Source organism: Artemia franciscana, chromosome 7 (assembly GCF_032884065.1).
Source record: "Artemia franciscana chromosome 7, ASM3288406v1, whole genome shotgun sequence".
In the NCBI taxonomy this organism is placed as follows: domain Eukaryota; kingdom Metazoa; phylum Arthropoda; class Branchiopoda; order Anostraca; family Artemiidae; genus Artemia; species Artemia franciscana.
Window position 1 is genome coordinate 28,623,519 of NC_088869.1, and position 20,108 is coordinate 28,643,626.

Below are 20,108 nucleotides of genomic sequence, written 5' to 3' on the forward strand. Positions count from 1 at the left end.
CTTTGACCTGGTCAAACAATCTTGTTGAGTGGATTATTGAAAAAGCTAGGGTGCATTAAAAAGAAAACTGACCTAGTAAAAAATGGAGGAAAAAGCGACGTAAAATAAATCAAAAGCGCATTTTGTTTTTTAAGACCATATATGCTTTGTTGCTTGCAGACTGTCTCCTAAAAACTAGATTTCTATCAATCATTTTGTTCTGAATGAAGTGTTCAAGTCCTTTTCACACCAAAATTTTGGGGTATTTTTGGGATTCTTTGAAAAATGCTAATAAAAGCAAAACTACTAGCTTTTATTTAAATCACTAGCAAAAATGAGATCACTAGGCAAAAAATAGTAGTAAGTTAACAGGGGGTTGCAACCCAGGTGCTGTGACATCTCCCTGTGTTATTCCAGGAGATTCTGCTTTTTACTCGACACCAGCTGGATGGATTTTCAGAAACACGACTTTTGGCAATCTATCATACTTCAACCGTTTGAAACGATCCAATCATCTCAATTTCCCTTTTATCATAGTCCTAGGAAAAGGAGTCGAACACTTTTTCGGTAATACAACACGCCATCTACTTAGATTTTACATGGCATTTAAATGACGTATAAAGGAATCTATTCAAACTGCCAAAACGTGATAGTTTGGCGGGCTAGGAAACCGTATTACAGGTAGCATGTAGAGAATAATAGAACCAGGGGTGGGTCTAGAGCAAAATCCTGGGGGTGGGGGAAGGGTAATGTTACAAAGGTGCCAATGAGCAGCTCTTGGGAGGGGGGTGGCAATGTGTCATAGGTGCCAATAATTAACAAATTTATTCTAAAAAAGAGAAAGAGGGTGCCAGAAAAAATCTTGGGGGTTGAAGGCCTCTTGGATCCATCAGTGGATAGAACTAATGTATTTAAATGACGTATAAAGGAATCTATTCAAACTGCCAAAATGTGATAGTTTGGCGGGCTAGGAAACCGTATTACAGGTAGCATGTAGAGAATAATAGAACCAGGGGTGGGTCTAGAGCAAAATCCTGGGGGTGGGGGAAGGGTAATGTTACAAAGGTGCCAATGAGCAGCTCTTGGGAGGGGGGTGGCAATGTGTCATAGGTGCCAATAATTGACAAATTTATTCTAAAAAAGAGAAAGAGGGTGCCAGAAAAAATCTTGGGGGCTGAGGGCCTCTTGGATCCATCAGTGGATAGAACTAATGTATGTTTATCTGTTTGGCATCATGAATTACAATAAACTTTTGAATTTTTTTCTGTAAAACAAATCAAACCATAACATGGTTCTTAAAGGGTAGGTAGAGTGTTCACCAACAGCCTTTAGGAGCCTAGGCCTAATATTCAAATAACCCCTGGACACATAGGCATAAAAGGAAAACATAAAAGCCTAGAACAGAGGCTTTTGAGAAGGAACATATTAAATAGAAAACACAAAGTGTTTCTTGATTATAGAAAACACAAGTGTTTCTCATCTGTTTTACATATTCAGTGAAGTTTTGACCGAGTCAAATATATTTCGACAGGGCCTGTTGCTGTCAGTCAAAAATTTCAGCAAGGTTACTATAAGATATTCTCAAAAGAAACTAGATCTACCTTGCACGGGCAACTTGAGGTGCTGTGGCAACATTTGTTCAGTCTTGCTGAGCAAAGGGTTGCAAGAGCAACACTTTGGTTTTGTTTCCTCACTTTGATTAAACACAGAAGTTGTTAATCTGTAAGGATCTTAAAATAAACAAGTCCCCTTCATGTCTTACCACTGGAACCCAACTGGTCTTACCATCAAATACACCAGAAACAAATAGTAGGCACACCAACTAGCAAAAGTTGTGAACCCCTCATTGCCAAAGATGATTATGAGCTAACAGCCAACTGTTGCTTAAAACTCCCCTATATGTTTCACAATTGGTATTGGCCCATTTTTGGTTTCAGTGTGTACTTTACTACTGAAGTTGTCAGCCCCTTTAAACTTTCAAACTGGTACATCTCATGAAGCAATTTTTCTACCAAAAAATGGATGACATATACTTTGATCAGCTCATCAAGAGATTTCAACTGCTGTTGAAAAAAAATCTATCTGGCTTAGTTCAAAAGTTGACTTTTTTTGCCATAGGTCATGTTTCTAACATCATCACTTAGAAAGGAGCAAAGGATAAACTCTAATTCTTTAGAAATGAGAGAACTTTTAAAGTTGAAGAGGCACATCTGATATCATTTCTCTACTGCAATCCCAATTGTGAAAAACCAAATAATAAACTTGGCTGAAATTACAAACAGAAATGGGTTGAAACAATAGATGGCAGCAGTTTTGGACCCATGGGAAAATGCCACTTTTTGTTTCTGTAAATTTTTCTATTTATCACTCAAAGAAGATATATTGGCTGTGGGAACAGGTAACTGCTGCATATATTTAACACTTATAGATGTTATTCCATCTTCAATTTGATATTGGTGCCTGCCTGTTTGTCTGTTAGAGCAGAGCTTTCCTCTTGAAAGCAGAAACATGGTTTGATGAAACAAAATTTTGACTGCATAACTTCAGATAGTTCTCTCCAACATAGGCTATAAAACTCCACTTCACTTTACACACTATAGGCTCTGGCTCAAGGACAAGCAAAAACCATTCTTTTTGGCCCCAGGCAAGAGTTCTCAAAGTTTTCCGAAATGCTAAGTCATATTCATCAATCTGCCCTAAGGTCCACACTTTCTGTAAAAACTGAAGAGGCTGGATCTTTGCCACTTTCTAGGAATAAGCTGAAATTGGGGTGCTGGGAAAAAAAGCACAACAAAGCCAAAGTGTTGCTCTTGCAACACAATGAATCTCATAATAGAAGCCAATGTCTACATTTGAATTCAGCTGGAAGAACATGTTTAGTCACTCTACTACATCAGACAAGAATTTTCAACACTTGGAACTTAGTTTTGTCAATATAATATAAGCTGCCATTATAACTTAATTTTATCAAGAACAAGCCAATATGTCAATATTTTAGAGAAGGTAAGGTGTATCTTGATGCATTGGTGCTGATCCCAACTTTTCTTTGCCAAAAAGTAGCCAAGTAATGACAGTTTAAACATTACATAGCTGAAAAATTGTCAGGAGCTCATTTTGTGTTGAAAACAGGAAACTGATTGAATTAAATGTTCGTTTCTTATCTGTGCATATCAGATATAGTGTCCACGTTTTGCATTGTCAAAATTTACTGAAGGCTTCAAGAGATGATGTTCCAAGTCACAACTAAGGAGAGTTATCCTGTTTTGAAGGAAAATTTTGACAGTGGTTCCAAAGTTGCACTGTCAAACCATTGGTGCCTCTACCCTTTTTAATCATAGGTGCTTCACAATTTTGACATTTCTTGATGCAACACTCACCCTCAATGTCTAGGCATGTTCAGAACTGCTGCATAACAGTAGAACTTGAACCATCAAACATCCTGATGCTGGAATCCTTAGAATGTTTGGAAATAGTTGGCTGCTTTTTACCTACAGGTTTTCAAATTAAGCAGTTAGAAAGTAAGGGCTTCAAAAATAAGACATAACAAATATCATAAAGAAATGCACCAATTGCCTGATTTGAGTATGTCTATTGACATACTCAAGGAATCATTAACCTACATTCCATTGCCCTTTAGAAAGAAGTGCTCTGGCTTGCCACAATCAAGCCCAATCTGGAGTCTTTGATTGTCTTATGCCAACATATAAAAAAATGGGTCAAATCAAGGCTATATAATGCCACTTCTGTGAGCTACACTAGATCCACACAACAAGAAAATGCAAGTTGACTTCTAACAACCTGGCAAGGAGTGTAGGAAACATTGCCCTGCATAACCAGCAAAGATTTTGCCAAGCTTACCTAAGCCTACTTTCTGCAGACTAGATTTTCTATCTTCCTTGAAGATATATTATTACCAGGTAATTTACTAAGTCATACAGTGTATTTACTAACTGTAAAAATGTGCTCAAAATTCCATTAACCACATAGAAGAAAGATGTTCTAGTTTTGTTTCCTTTCTGCAATGAACATAGGTATTAAAACATAGTAATGGTTTGGCATTTGGTTAATTACCTTAAGTTGCCTTCCAGCAAGATAAGGTGGTGATGAGCCTCCTGTGGAACATCTTGTTTGTGGTGCGACATGACTATGGTTTGGCATCCCAGGTTAGTCTACACTCTGCACTGGCTCAGTTCTGATCAACATCTTTCTTGAACACATCTGTGGTTTGGGACTGGATGGTGACTTAGGAGAGGCTGTTCCAGTGAGGGACAGCACATACAGAGAAGAAGTGGTGGCACTCACATTGATGGTAATTGTGGACTTGCAGCTTCTTTGTGTGACTTCTTGTTGTATTTGTAAGGTATGAGGAGAAAACTTGATCTGAGAGGTTGTTTTCTAGCAGTTTGTGAGTAGCAATTGCGTCTCCTCTCTTATTTTGATAAACTAGGGTGGGAAGTTAGAGGTACACAAGGCGTTCCTCATATGGCTTGTCTTGCAAAGCTGGTATGAGCTTCATTGCTTGCCTTTGGACACTCTCAAGTGCTTTAATGTCCATTTTATAATGGGGAGACGCTAGGGTCATTCCAAATTCCAGGTGTGGACATACAATAGCTTTATACAGCTTCCTCATCACACATGGCTTCCTGGTGGTAAACATTTATTTTATGAGCCCTAGGGTTCGGTTTGCTTTTGCAACTTGAGCTTGTGTGTGGCTGTGGAACTTGAGTTCGAGATTGACAATAACTCCCAGGTCCTTCTCATCACTTACAGCTTCAAGTAGGTCATCTCCAATATGGTAAGGTTGTCTAGGGTTGTTGTGTCCAAGATGCAGGACTTTGCATTCAATGATTGCTTGGAGCTTAACTTCATTGTAATTTGTTTTGAAGAATCAAATCAAATTTAGATTTATGTATTAGAAAATTCAAAGTTTCTGGAGTTAAGTACATAATATTGACAAGAAAGAAAAATATTATAAAGAAAGACAGTGTAAACTCTCTGTGGTTGAATAGGCTAGTCTGTTTTCTTTTAGTTTAACTAATCTTATGTAACTCCTTTAGCTATTGACTAGCCATTGTTAGCTGCTTGATACCTGTAATCATTCGTGAGTCAGGTTACTAATATCAAAGTAAAAAATTACCAGGATTGGACTTTAAATTTTGTAACTCATTACATAATATCTCAACTAGAATGGATACTGATGGAATATGAACAAGGAAACAAGAGAGAAAGGTGTCTTTGATTATCAGTCTATTTGTAAATGCCTTTCCCCAAGCTGGAGCTTAGATTAATGGCCTTGCATGTCCAAGGAAAAGGCTCTACAGATTGCATAAAAAAGACAAATCGAGTGCTTTAATTTGTAAGGATGAAAATGTGGCTGAAAATTTGGGCTTAGACCAACCCAATATTAGCCTACATGAAAATTGAAGCTTCTTTTTTTCTTGCCAATAAAACAATCTTCAATGAATGAAGAGTAGTTTTGCCAATTTAAAAATGCATCATGAAGTCTTTTAGATTGGAAGCTCTTGTGAATCAAAGCCAAAGACATCATTAAGGGAAGGATGACCTAGATATTCTATCTAATTAAGCTTGAAACGATTCAAAACTTTTTTGGAAGTATATATTTTGAAATTCCCACCGCACTTGGGGTGGGAATTCCAAATGACTTTGATATGTAATAGTATTGGCACTTGCTATTGAAAACAAAGAACTGAATGCAATTTTCCGTTGCAACTGTATTTTAGGTTATGTGCTATTGCATGATTTACTCTTGTATTTAGACAGGAATCTTCTTTTATTTCCAATTTTCTGTTCAGAGGAAAAATAAATTGTAAATACTTCTGAAATATAAGATGTTTAAATTATCTTGAAAATTGAATAATACAAATGAATAAACTTACAACATAAAAGCTGCATCTTCAACTTGACTTCTTGGAGACTCAAAACCTGAAGATTTGACCCTTTCCTCTGGACCACGGTCTCGGTTTTCTATCCAAGCAGCTGAGCGAATCTTACGATAGTTTGGACACCTACTTTGAATGCCCCTGCACTTGCCCGCAAAGATGATCTTTGACTTTGACCCTGCAGAAGCTGGTTGAAAAGCGACCCCTTGGCTGACCAAAAAAGCAATGGTTCGACTGTCTGTCCAAGCTCCTGGCGATGGCAAACATCAGAGCAAAGCACAGATGCTCGCACTTGACCGAAGCCAATAGAGGAGGCAGATGTCACTCTACGCCGAGCAGCGCCCAACAGGAGACTTAAGTCAAGTCTGGACCACCCTGTATTGAGGCCATTTCTGTTGACTTCAAGTAGCAATAAAGAAGAAGATGAGATGACAGTTTGTTTAATATTTGTTCAAGCTTCAAGTGCTGTTGGTTCAGTCTCCCCTCTCTTCATGCTGGTTTTGGCACAGAGATAACAAGCTCCTAGAACATTTGTATGCATTGGTGGTTTCTTGTAGAAAAAGCTGACACAAATTGTACTATTTGTTATTTTTTAGGCTATACAAGCTAGACCTTTATTCACAACCCCTACTGGTGCAAGTGTTGACCCTAAAGAACAAGACAAAAATATGTGAAGTTACAGTTGCTTTCCATGGTTGAGTTCAGACACACTGGAAAAATGACCTTCCAGCCTTTACTTTTAGTTGCTTTGCCTGCTAAAACTTTACTGTTGATTCCAAGGGCGTATCCAGGATTTTGTTCAGAGTGGAAGGGGGGGGGGAGATTACTAATTGTGTTTTATAGCCTATACACTCAAGAAGTGAAGTTACAACAATTGGAAAAGTTGGAAATTACAACAAAGAATTATGGAAGCACAAAGAAGCCTTAAGTTACACACTTACTTAAATTTGTAGCTGCATTATATTAAATATGTAACCTAAACTAACCTAACCAAAATAACAACTAAATGTTTAATTAAAATATAGCTACAATATAGTTTCCCACCGAGCCGAAGCCGAAGTTTTCTACAGAATTGTCTGGTATAAAGAACGTAAAAACCGGTTATTGTCTCATGTCTGCAGTATAAATTCTCAGTGTGGTGGCTATAAGAAACAAGTACCGGGAGATTTTTCCAGGGGGGATGCAAAAAACTTTGAAACATTCATTAAAAGTTTTTTACATATGCATTTTTGTTAAGTTTTTACAAGTTAGAAAAGAATCCTGGGGGAGGGGTCAAATCAAGTAACACGCCTTAGATATGGTCTTGTTTTTTTTTTCAAGTAGGATACAATTCTAGCTGACTGTTTCCATCCTGTTTATGTGTTCATATAAACTTCCTTTTCTGAAAGTTAAATTAAAAATAGGACTTTCCAAAAAAAAAAAGAAGTAAAGAGTGATAGTACATGTTAGATATGAAATAAGCATAAACAGTTGTATAATATTTTATGGTAAAATGAAGTGAACTTCAAATTACTAATAAAGCCAAACTTGAAATAAGCAGAAAATGCCGTGAATCAGAGCTTGGTTGCCAGTCCACTTATGTGAAAAATGAGAGGAATTAAAAAATCTTGAAAAAAAAATGCAAAGACCTTCACTCAGTGGTCCTCAATGCAAAAATAAAAATAAAATGTTGATTCAAGTCAAGTGGATAATACAAGACAAACCTTAAAAGACACAAAATAAAAGAAAAGAACTCCTCTGTGAATTAATGGTGACAAGGCAATTCGCCAGTGCAAAGATTTTTCTGGGCGTCTACACCTTTTTTTTCAAGTCATGATCATATTCTGAAATCTTGTCAAAATTTCAAATATTTGTAAGAGTGTGTAACTTAAGGTAAAAAATTTAACATAAAACTAAATGAAATGAGAAAGATTGTAATAGATCCGTGATATAGACTGGTAAACAGTCAAGTTGTTACAAAATCTATTTACGAGTTGACAAAGGAAAGGAATTGAAGATGAGGAGGGACAATAAGGGGCTACAAATCATAGACTTTTCCTTTGTAGGCAGCTAAACATATGTGGTTTAGTTCTATTCTGATTCCCTTCCCTCCTGCCCCCACTTGTCTTGTAAACACCTAATCAGTGTATGGCTGTACCATTATGCCTGTACCTATTAAAAGGAGATTACAGACAGGGTGTAGTCAAGTATGGTGGCCAATGCAGGATTTTTTTTAGAGGAGCTTTAGAGATTTTTAGTTTTCATGAAAGTTTAATAAAACAGAATTTTGACTTTTTTTTGTATAACAGGTTGAAGACTCATTTAGGTACAGCTAACGCTGCAACTAATTATGCAACTTTTTATAACATATTAAACACTAAACATGGTTAGTTACATAAGTAAAAAAGGAATGAATGAATCACTAAGACGAATTGTCCTACAGTGCAGTGATTCAGGGTTTTTCGTCGGATATGTGTCCAAGTTAACTGCAGCAGCAGAGGGGGGGGGGGGATAATGCTTAGCAGTCAAAAGCACAGAGTGTCTAAACTTGCACATGAGCTGGTACCTGCGATCTCTAAAGTTGGGATTTGTAGAGCTGTGAGAGCAGATACTTAAGTGATATACTTCATAGTGGAATGGCTCCTAGAATAATTTTAATTCTCGTTTTTCCACTGTTTCTATTTCATTGTTTAAGTAATTGATGTTGTGCTCTTGTGGTTCCCAAACTGGACATGTGCATTCAAGCAGAGCTCATACGTAACATGGGGACATTAGCAGCAGTCGCTTTGTAGAAAACCCAAGCCAAAGCGATGTGGTTAGGCATCTAAACATGCAGTTTCTGAATCTTAAAAGGCTCATGACGTGTGAGCTAAACGAACAATTGTTACTGACTGTCACACCAAGGCTTACTGCATCCGATGTGGTAGTATACCAGGGGTCCGGGCTAGCAACTTCTCTTTTCAGAGGATTAAAGTGTATCACTTTGGTCTCATTAACATTAATCTGGAGTCCGTTTCAACTGTGGTGATAATTGAATCGGTCTTTGAGGTCACTATTGAACTGAGGAATTCCTGGAGACCTCTCAATGAGGTATTTTAGTAGGGCAGACAAAAAGTCCACTTATTTGGATCATTCATCAGTGTTATAAAATAAAACATAGTTAATAACAGGTAAAAATAAGAGGGCAGCAATTTTAATGCCTTGTAGAGCTCCACATGTTTATTCGCCTTCTCAGAATATAAAGTACTGGAAAAAATGCATGAATGCGCTGATACCAGGGTCTTGGGAAGTGCACTATCTATGGCAGAATGTATTCTAACATCCATTCTTTCCATTTTCTGCACAGTCTTAATATGGCAGATTAGATAAAAAGCCTTACAATAATCAGCCAAAAGTGTAGTACTCCCCCTGTCTTGCTGTTCTGAGATTAGGTGGAAAATCTGCTTTAAGTGGTGAATCATACTACTACCTTTAAGGCACCTTCACTTGTAAGGCTCAAGAGAGGGGCCTCTTTGCAATAAAAGTTCACAGTGTATAAATAGCTCAGCTGTTTTAGCTAGATTAGGGGTTTTGATATGGATTAGAGCTTATCACAAAATGGGATAGCATACCTGCAAGATTTTTTCCAGGCTTGAGAGAACTTTTCAATATTTTTTCAATGAGATGTCAGGTGAGTTTTGAGTATCTTCTTCATTGATGAAGATATATAGATCATGTAGCTGTAAAAATGAATTTTTCTTCAGTTGATGACACTGAAGACCCATCGTCCTTCTGTACTCAAAGTGCCAGAGTTTTGTAATGGGCCCACTGAACATGGTAGTAGGCATTGGTTGGAAAGGTCCATGAAAATTAGGTCGACTACACTCTGACTTTGGTAGGTCAGAATTACCACTACTTGTTTCAGGTTGAGTGTCCTCACCATCCACTGCTTATTTGTTATATTAAAGCCTCGAGCAATAATAAAAGCGGGAACTGTATAATATTGACGGATCTCGTCCTGGTATGTTTCTTAAATATTGAATCAAATCTTACTTGTTCTTTGCACTCTCGGTATAGTACCCTACCACTACGATACGGCAGGTGAAATTTCTTCAGCAGAATTGTGGTTTACCCTCAACCCAAATCACTTCTTGACAGGAATCAGTAGGATCACTTATTAATTTGGAGAGATCAACACAAATCGATACTTCCATAGTGCTCACGACCATAATCTTGTCTTGTATTGAAGAAGCTCATATAATAGTCTCTTGTGTAGCATTCACTCACTGCTGCTATGGGACAACACCTGTGTTTATCAGGACCTCTAGCTCTTCCGTTTTGTTGTTCGGTGACCTTGTATTGCAGAGTAAAAAGCTCGGCAGTTTTGTCTTCTCTGAAAACTATTCTGTCCTAAGCGTCTGTGGGTTTGCATGAATTGTAGGTAACCACCAGGTCATTATATCACGATTGTAGACCTGGAACTCTATAGGTGCTTTTATAGTTAATTACGGTTAGTTATAGTTAATTGTCTATGCTTATTTCTGTCTGTCCTCTGCGTGACAGACTTTAGTTGAAATGTTTATTTTGCTTTCCTCTACATCCACGCAGTGCACCTTTAGATTGTATTAAGATTGTAACATAGCAGTAAGACACTGCCAGGGTCAGTCATCAGCCAGGGTCAGAAGTTAAGGATTTGACTTGATCTCGTCTTGCTAAATGAGTGATTATTAAGGGAAATTGTCTGATACTTCTTGCTATAATTTATCTGCTTTTGACCTAGTATCAAACATAAATCATAGTTGCACATATATCTAACCACTGGGGTTGAGGATCAGAGGACCTTCTCGTGGAGGGATTGATAATCTATTTATTTGACAAATAATTTCTATTTTGATATATTTAGGATTAATTGATTGACAATAATATATTAATGTTCTGCTCCTTCAAATTTGTTTCTGTTTTCAGACCTTTTTACTTTCTTTTATCATTAAATCTTTTCAGGCTAAATGGGAAGAGTAAAACTTGCAAAAGTACTCTCATTTTCTTCAGAAGATCATAACCATCCGGCTGAGAACTTGTTGAATATCAACGCGAGGTCAAAATGGCAATGCCAAAGTCCAGGAGAGAATACAGCCTTTGTCACCTTTCAATTGGAGCAGCCAACAGTAATTCGATCTTTAGATATTGCAAATAACAATTCGGGTTTTGTAGAAGTTCTAGTTGGGAGATCTGGAATAAATGAGACTGATTATAAACTTCTCTTACCAAGTTCCTCGTTGATGACTCCTATTGACTCAAGAAATAGTATGAATGGAAATCGTGTAAGGATGTTCGGACCTGATAAACTGTCATTGGAGGCTAGGAAAGAAAAATGGGACGTCATTAAGTTTGTATGTTCTCAGCCATTCAATAGCCACTTAAAGTATGGACTGACGTTTATTGCAATACATGAGCAAGATAAAATCACTGACTCTACAAGCACATTAAATGAGAAGCCATCTTTTGGTAGTTTATTTAAATTGAAAACCGAAGAATCGTCTGAATTAAATGTTGGAAATATCTTTCGAAAGTTTAAAAGTTCAAATGAACCAGCTAAACCAGTAATAGAGAAAGTTTCTCTGGCTGATTCAGCATTGAAAGAGTCACAAAAACTCATAGAAAATATAAAGAAAGCCCCTGACCTTAGCCCATCTAAAGTGAAGATTGCCAAGGAAAGAAAAACTAATCAGATTTCTATTGTTAAGAAACAGGGAGAAAAAAGAAAATTAGACAGTCATTTGGATTTACCAGCCAGAAATAAAATGATTTGGGATGCAGACTCTGAAATTAAGTCAAGTGATCTAAAGGCGGAAAATGATGACAAATGGCAGGATCGAAACTTGAAAGCAGCACAGGCCATGAATTCTTCGTCTGGAGCATCTCCCACAACTTCCTCCGTGGAGTCTGTCAGCAAGAGTGTACCTAGTTCAGTTACTGTCAATGGACAAAGTCAACAAAGTTGTACTTATCAGGCAAAAAATAAAAAGCCAATCATAAGAAGACCGTTTAATAAACTTATGAAAGATGTTGTTTTTGTTATGAGTGGATATGTTAACCCCAAAAGAAGTCAATTTCGTGATATGGCATTAGAAATGGGGGCAAAATACAAGCCTGATTGGGATAAAACCTGTACTCATCTTATTTGTGCCTTTGTAAATACTCCAAAATTTCAAGAAGTTTATGGGAAAGGGAAAATTGTGAAAGAAACCTGGATCACTGAGTCTTATAGACAAAAGAAGAGATTACCATGGAGGAGACATTGCTTGGATAAAAAAGATAGAGGTCCTGAGAGCGAAGACGAAATTTGGAGTGACTGTATAAAAGAAAAAGGTAGGTTTTTCCGCAGTGGGTTAAAACTAGGGAATTCTAAGCAGAATTCAAGAAAATAGTGCTTTTCTTTGTACTATGCAATAGAAACCTAAAATGTAAAATGAGTTTACCCGCTGTAGAGATTATTTGGTTAATTTATTTGGTTTATTATTTGGTTTATTTAAGTATTTTTCAAGGTAAAGTCTAGAATCTGCCCCCCCCCCTCGCCAAAAAATGAAATGTTACCCTTGCATCTCGATTGCTGGGAACAACTTCAATAGAGCCGATTAAGAAGTTGAAATTCCTTTTCAAGCATTAGGCTACTTGGGAATCTTTTGTGAAGTAAAGCCGATTTTGCTGTTGGTTTTGTTTTGATAAAATTAAATGATATTATTCTTCTATCTTTATTATGTGATTTTGTATTAAAAAGTTTTATGGCACCAAAATAATTACGCTAAGCTCGGAATTTTCGGTAATTTAAAAAAACGGTAATATTCTTTTTTAAATAGGTCGAAATTCTTTTGGGGTGGAAAACAAGGCTAAAATCGCACATTCATAAGTTTAAAAATGTTTTATATGCTAATTTTAGAGTGAGATCCCCTGAGCATTTCAGAAAGTTATCGCTTCCTTTATTTGCTGTGAACTTACTGCTAAAGCTAAATAACAAATTTCAGAAGCCTCTCTGATATCTTGTCCTTTTTATCTTGTCCTTTATTCAAGCTGTGTTTTTGTTTCTCATAGCATCAAATGAAAAAGAAATCACCATAATAACCAATATTACTGAAAAGAACAGATGAATGTAGATTGACAGATTAATGCATACTGATTTTCATTCCTAAAAGCCTCAACAATTTCGGATTTATTGACAATATAAAAGAGAAAACGTTTAAAATGTATTTTGTTTTCATGAAAGCGCAAATTATGTCCTGGTCTTTAGAAGACACAGGGGGCACTCCTCTTTGTGGTAGTTCATGTTCATTTTTAGTTTGACTTGGTTATTTATTGTAATTTATGTACGTTTTGGGTTTCACTTGTTTATTGATAGTGATTCGTGGCCGCCTTACGTTTGAAATATTACATTGTTTCTGCTCGTCTTTGGTTTAATGTAGCTCTACTTTTCTTTGAAAAAATTTTGTGGATAAGCTTTTTTTTTTAATAATTTCTGTTTGTTTTTTATTGACATATCTCTTTTTCATTTGTCGATAGAAATATATTTTATATATATGTAAATCTTTTTAGTTTTCCCCCATAATAATCAAGATTTTGGCTTACTCCTTATAGATTGGACAAAATTTCACAACAGATTTTAATAAAATGTACTATACTGCTTTGGATGGATGGGTACGGGGACTTATGTTCAAGTAAATGGGTTAAAAATCTCTTTAACCTTTGGGGTTTTACAGGGCTGCAGGAATTCTGACCCCATCATGTTACAATCTTAAGTATAGACAAATATTCATGAACTATCCCCTCAACATGTAACGAAAGTTTCAACTTAATTGCCTTAACCTTTCCTGAGATACCACAGACCCTTTTGATAACCTCGAATGCACATAGTATCTTTTGATTTAGTTCAACTTCCCATTCAATATCTCCTAACAGTCTTTAGTCAATACCCTTAGTCGTTTTTGAGATATGGGAGTCCCGCCCTCTTGACAAAATCGGATCCAAACAGTGTCTTTGGATTTATTTGAACCTGCCCTGAAAGTTCCGAGTGCCCTTAGTGTTTCCTGGAATATTGTACAGACACTCGTTTGACAAACAGAATGGATATAGTTTCTTTTGATTAAGTTTTGCATGCCCTCCAACTTTCCGTGAAAGTTCCAACTTAGTGCCTTATTCTGTTCCTGAGATATCTGGGCCATTTCGACAACCTGAATGTACTTAAACTCTTTCGAATTAGTTCAATAGTGACAGGAGTAGCAGTTGGAGTTTCAAGTACTCGCAGTCGCAATCGCAAGTAGTTGTATTTGTAGTCGTAGAAAGCTGCAGACCAAGTAGTTGTTACAGTCGCTCCTGTTTGTAATTGCAGTTCCAAGTCATCGCAGATATAGGTAGTTAAAGTTGCTGTTGACAGTATTCAGAGTCGTGATTAGTTGTCGCAATGAGTCATTGTTGTAGTCACGAACAGTAGCAGGTACTCGCAGTCGTAAATAGTCAAAGTCGTAGTCATAAGTAGTTGGAGTAGCAGCAATGCAGTCGACTCTCAATAACTTCAACCGCGATAAGTCGAAATCCTGGATATCTCGAATTATTTTCAATCCCCTTGGAAAAACCTGTTAAAGTCGAAGAACAGCCTTGCATTACTCGAGATAATTTTGTAGTTATGTTTCACCTCTGCAAGACGAAGTGAACCGATAATTACTTCTATAACTCGAGATCAAACAGTTTGTGGTAACGAACTGTAAGTGAGGAGTAACTCGGCTCAATAGTAACCAAAACTCTAAAAAGCAGAATTTTAATAGCAATAGATAGATGAAAAGAATCAGCTTATTATACTGATGCCAAATACATAAAATTCATCAAGCTTAGTATTACCCATTGAAAGCTACGAGCCCGGGAAAATTTGCCTGATTTTTGAAATAGGGGGGAAATTCCTATGAAATTAAAGGAATCTTAATCAAAGTCACACCATCAGATTCATCGTATCAGAGAACTGTAGAAGTTTCAAGCTCCTATGTGTAAAAATGTAGAATTATGCCATTCTTGCCATAAGACAGATCATGGATGCGTGTTATTATTTTTTTTCCAGGGGTGATTGTATCGAAACAATGGTCGTGTAAGATCATGAGATGGTGCATTCAAACGGAAATTAAAAGCCTTTGTGCCGTTTTTAAGTGACCTTAAAGATCAGAGGGCAACTGGGCCCCCTTCCATGGCCATTTTTTCCCCAAAATTATCAGATCAAAATTTTCTAATTGCCATTTTTTTCAGTATAGTTGAAAGATTAGACAATTATGTTTTTTGATGTAAAAATGACCCACCACAGTCCGTGGGGAGAGTCCTGTAGGTTTTGAAATTTGCTCATTGTTTACGCACGTAATTTGTTATTGGCAAGTATACAGACATTTTAATGGGGTGGGGGGTGGCTGTGGTTGGGGTGGATTTCTATAGGGAGAATTTTCCTTAGGTGGTGGGTGAATATTCCAGGGGAAATGTTGCACTTGGGGGATTTGACAGAATCACTGTACGAAATTCTTTTTAATTGTCTTACAATCACTTTGCCAAATTTTTCATGTGGAGTTGTTCTGGGGGAATTATCCTTGGGCTTTTTCCGCGTGTTTTGATTTCTGGGAAATAATTTCCACCCAAGGGGATGTTTCTGGAGTGGACGAGAAACCGCCTAGGGATTAAAATCTTACTCAAATGAAAGAATGCCAAGGAGATTTTTTCAAGCTGAACTGTCCGCAAGCAATTTTACTGGGAGGGGGATTTTCAGCGAGGATGGAGGGAATTTGACGGGGGGGGGGTGCACTTTGCGTTGGTTAAAATTTCCACGGAGGAGTTTTCCGTGAGGGGGAGGGGTATATTTCAAAGAGGGTGAGCCAGACCTACCAGCATTATCTGAAAGACGAATATAAACTATTCCATGTATGAAGGGTTGCCCCCCTCCTCAATACCGTGCTATTTACTCTAAAGTTTGACTGTTTTTCCCAATTTTTTCAAGAGCATCTACTAAAGCACGAGGCCGTTTAATTAGAATAGGTACCATTTCAAAAGTGCTAACAGCTTTAGCGTAAAGAGCTATGTATTGAGCAGGGGACAATCCTTCATATACGGAATAAATCTGCCAAAATTTAATACGCCATTATTTTTTTTTTATTTCTCATGTATGGTGAGCCCAATCCGAACCTGCATTAGTAGAAAACTCATAAATTAAGTAAAAAAAATTAACTGAAAATAATGAGCGACATTAAAACTTAAAACGAACAGAAATTATTCCGTATATGGAAGCGGCTGTCCCCTCCTCAACGCCTCGCTCTTGTCGCTAAGGTTTGTATTGTTTTAAAACATAGAGTTGTGACGAAGAGTCAAACTTCAGCGTAGAGAGCAAGGTATTGAGGAGAGATCAGCCCCTGTATACGGAATAAATTCTGTTCGTTTTAAGGTTTAATGTCGCTTCTTACTTTCAGTTAAAAAAGAAACTGTTTTTTAATTAATTCAGTGGATACTTTGTCATTTAATTTTCAATTTAGCTCCACAAGTCAAAGTTTACTTCTGTGTCTTGAAGTTTTTTCAACTGACCACTGCTAGTAGAAACCCCGGTATGCAGGTTGCAACATGTAAACTTTGACATATTTTGTATCAGATTCTGCATAATGTTCAGGTGTCTTTATCCTAGCAACCTAAATTTATTATTGACATTTGAAAGTCAAATCTGGACATTTGAAAGTAAAATCTTGATATATCAAGTCTATAATAAACTAATATAGTTATTCTTAACCTTGTACTAGCTCTAGGAAGTGTATTGAACAATTTTGTGCCTCTGTAACTCGAATTTTAATGTGACTTACCCTTAAAACCCGTCACCTTTGTAAGTCGAATTCTATGTACATGAACTCTATAACTCAAACTATAATCTCTCTCAATTTATTAATATACCAGTGCAATACTTTACTATTATGCCATCTAGCTGCATCTTCCAGATTCTTGGCAATTTTATCCGTGGCCTCCACTTCATACCTCCTTAGTTCATATTTTTGTGCTTTCTCCACTTTCTTTACATTCGTTTTGTTTTCATATGATCTATCACTCAGATAATTCTTGTACAAGCCCTGTCTCCTCTCTATTAAACATAAAGCTTTTTCACTAATATTCCTAGGTGCAGTCCTAACTTTCTTCCCTAAGACATCATAAGCAACTTCACAAATTGTTTTTCTAAAATTAATCCGACCATCTTCCACATTATCAAATTTCAAACTCTCAAATTTAGTATTCAACTGTTCCTGGAAAGTTTCTCTCAAATTTTCATCCTGGAGTCTACCAACATCATACGTTCCTGGGAGGTAATTACCCTTCCGAAATTTCAGCTTTAAATTAACCCTAAGACTATATACGTAGACTATAAGCTTATAAGACTATAAACACTCCTATATACCTTAGTATCATGTATTGATCCTGCCAATCTTCGGTTCGCAATAACATAATCAATAAGGTTTTCTGTCTTACCATCACGTGAATACCATGTTAACATATGGGCCATTTTATGACCAAACACGGTATTTGTTCTACTTAGATTGTTGTACTTGCAAAATTGCAGAAGTCTGTAGCCATAATTATTTTGCTTTCCTAAACCAAATTTACCTAAGCTAGGATACCATCTATCTCTATTTGTATCGACCTGGGCCCTGTATCCTAATTAAAACACCATATTTTTACATGGAACCCTGTCTTTTTGCTCCTGTATTTGTAAGTAAAATTCATCCGAGTCACTAGTATCTCCGTCAGTCAATTCTACAGAGGCATATACTACTACAACTGATCCCCTGAACTTTTAGTCATCAAATGAGCAATTAATATTCTATTGTTAATACCTTCCCAGTCTAAACAAGACTTAGCAGCTTCCTTATTCACCATGAGCACTACTCCCTGTCTATCTACCCCATCCTTCCTGCCTGAGTAAACAAATTCTATATCATCTAATTTTATGCTTCCTAACCCTAGGATATGAGTTTCTGAAACTCATAATAAGTCTAGTTTGAATCGTCTGAATTGGTCAGTCAAAATGTCGAACGATAGTCATTTTCTAACGTCGTAACATTCCAAGTTCCATTTTTCATGTTCTTTAAATCATTGAAATTATTTTGGCTTCAGGAAAAGTAATGATCCCGGATACCAGTGCAGGACGTGGAACACATATCTTCTCAAGTCTACAACGAAACGCTTAAGCCAGCTTAGAACCGGACAGCAAGAAGTCCCTGGGGCCTCCAGTATGAATGGAGGCATTGTGCAATCCTGGGCCCATCTTGGTCACAACATGGGTTTCAGCACTTGGCGATACTCTTCTACCAACAAGAGTCGAAATCCTGCACAGACAGTCGGAAGCCTATTGCCTCCGACTCATTATATATTCATGCCTACAAATATTATACTACTACGGAGAGGCAGCCCATTGTAGATCAATTAGCTAGGAAGAGGTTTTAGCCCGAAAACGCCCTTCAAAACCGACCAAGCCTAGAAGAATTATCCATTAATCAGAATCCCGTGTGAATGTTGTGTCGTTTACTTAGCTATAAGATCTTGAGGGGTGCCACTCCTCAAGTGGGGATAGAGTTGACCACAAGGTCCCCAGTCTTGCAGGTGCCCCGAAAGTTTCGAGTCTGCCCTTTGTAGAGGCCGTTGTCCATAGATCGCAATCTTACACCCTGCCGCAGTTGTCCTCTTATAGAGAACCCTCCCGCGATGGAGTTCTGCGTCACTATGCAATTTAACCCATTACTGGGAGAAGGTTTGTAACTCACGGGACGTGTGGACACGCCGGTGGGCCCTATTGAGTGTACATTTGAGGGGCCTTCTTTCTCCTTCACCTGTATTTATAGCCCCGGGCGAGGGTGCTTAAGTTTCTATTATGGACCCCCAGGGAGAAGGTCCCCATGGTCCGTGCCTTTTAAGGAGGTACCCTACATATTTTTAGGGTGTTCCCCTGTCGCCACCTGGGGACACGCTAAGTGGCCTGGGGGAGGCCCTCTATTCATCGTTTTCTCTTTTTCTTCTTTTTTCTCCTAAACTTGATTTGTTTTTATTGTAGACGACAATGATGAAAGTGTCAAACAGAAATTTCAGGCTACACAGGTTAAGCAACCATATCAAATTTCCAATTCGTTTGGTGAAAAGGAGGACATGGAGGCGAGTGATGAAGATAGTGAATACGAAGCTTCTACAGATTATAGCAGGTTTTCATTTTATTTTTTCCTTTTTCTAACCTTCTGATTTTTATTTACTGTGCTATTTAGTAATATTTTCTAGACTCGTTTTTTAAACTATTAATAGTATCTCATATTTTCCTATATTTGATTATTTCGAATCATGCATTTCATAAATGGTATTATCATGTTTGCCAAAAAATGTCGGGAGTTCAACTAACAGTTTATGCTAACAGTTAGTGCTAATTTCGAATTATTTGTTATTCACAGTCTCTACTTGAACGTACAATAAGTCAAAATCAAAACTACTACTAACAACTCACTATACCACTAAGTCAAACTTGCTTCCAAAGGGCTCCGACGCTGTTGTTATTATTTATGACTAGCTGTTGGGGTGGCGCTTCGCGCCACCCCAACACCTAGTTGGTGGGGGCGCTTCGCGCCCCCCAAGACCCCCCCCCCCGCGCGCGTAAGTCGTTACGTGCCATATTAGTTACGCGCCATTGTAGTTTTGTCCCTATGTCCCACCTGTGAATATATATATATATATATATATATATATATATATATATATATATATATATATATATATATATATATATATATATATATATATATATATATATATATGTTTTTAACTACGTAAAACTTGCGAATATACAACATTCTTTGCTGTCTAATTGTTTGTGCATATAAATAGATTGTCAGGTTTACCGACTCTTGAACATGCAACATATAATGGTCCATGGGAAAACAATCCGTATTCAGATCTATACCTCATGATTCTAATGATTGCCCTTGAGCTTTGTTGATGGTGATTGCTAATCGACCATTCCCTGTGTCGCCGTCGTCATTTATATATCCCCCTGTGCCCCCCGGCGTCCCCGTTGTAGTATTGTCCCTGTGTCCCGGTCGTCATTTATATTCCCTGTGTCCCGGTCGTCATTTGTGTCCCGGTGTCCCAGTCTGTGATTTCTCTTTGAGTGTCCCGGGCGTCTGTTGATGGTGATTGCTAATCGAACATTCTCTGTGTCCCCGTCGTCATTTATATATCCCCCTG

The 20,108-nt window shown here is 37.4% G+C and overlaps 1 protein-coding gene across 3 annotated transcripts in view; it reads left to right on the forward strand.

Annotated features, from left to right (window-relative positions):
- The first annotated feature begins 583 nt into the window (after positions 1–583).
- Positions 584–20,108, forward strand: part of LOC136029108 (DNA repair protein XRCC1-like) — a 28,905-nt gene continuing 9,380 nt past the window's right edge. The window contains exons 1-3 of one of the 3 annotated variants that reach the window (XM_065707176.1): positions 584–660; positions 10,839–12,206; positions 18,934–19,078. In XM_065707176.1, the coding sequence (XP_065563248.1) occupies positions 10,844–12,206; positions 18,934–19,078 (1,508 nt within the window). In that variant the 5' untranslated portion in view covers positions 584–660; positions 10,839–10,843. Of the gene's footprint in view, positions 661–906; positions 995–10,838; positions 12,207–18,933; positions 19,079–20,108 lie in introns of those variants that run through there. The other 2 variants (XM_065707174.1, XM_065707177.1) reach the window with 2 other exon arrangements.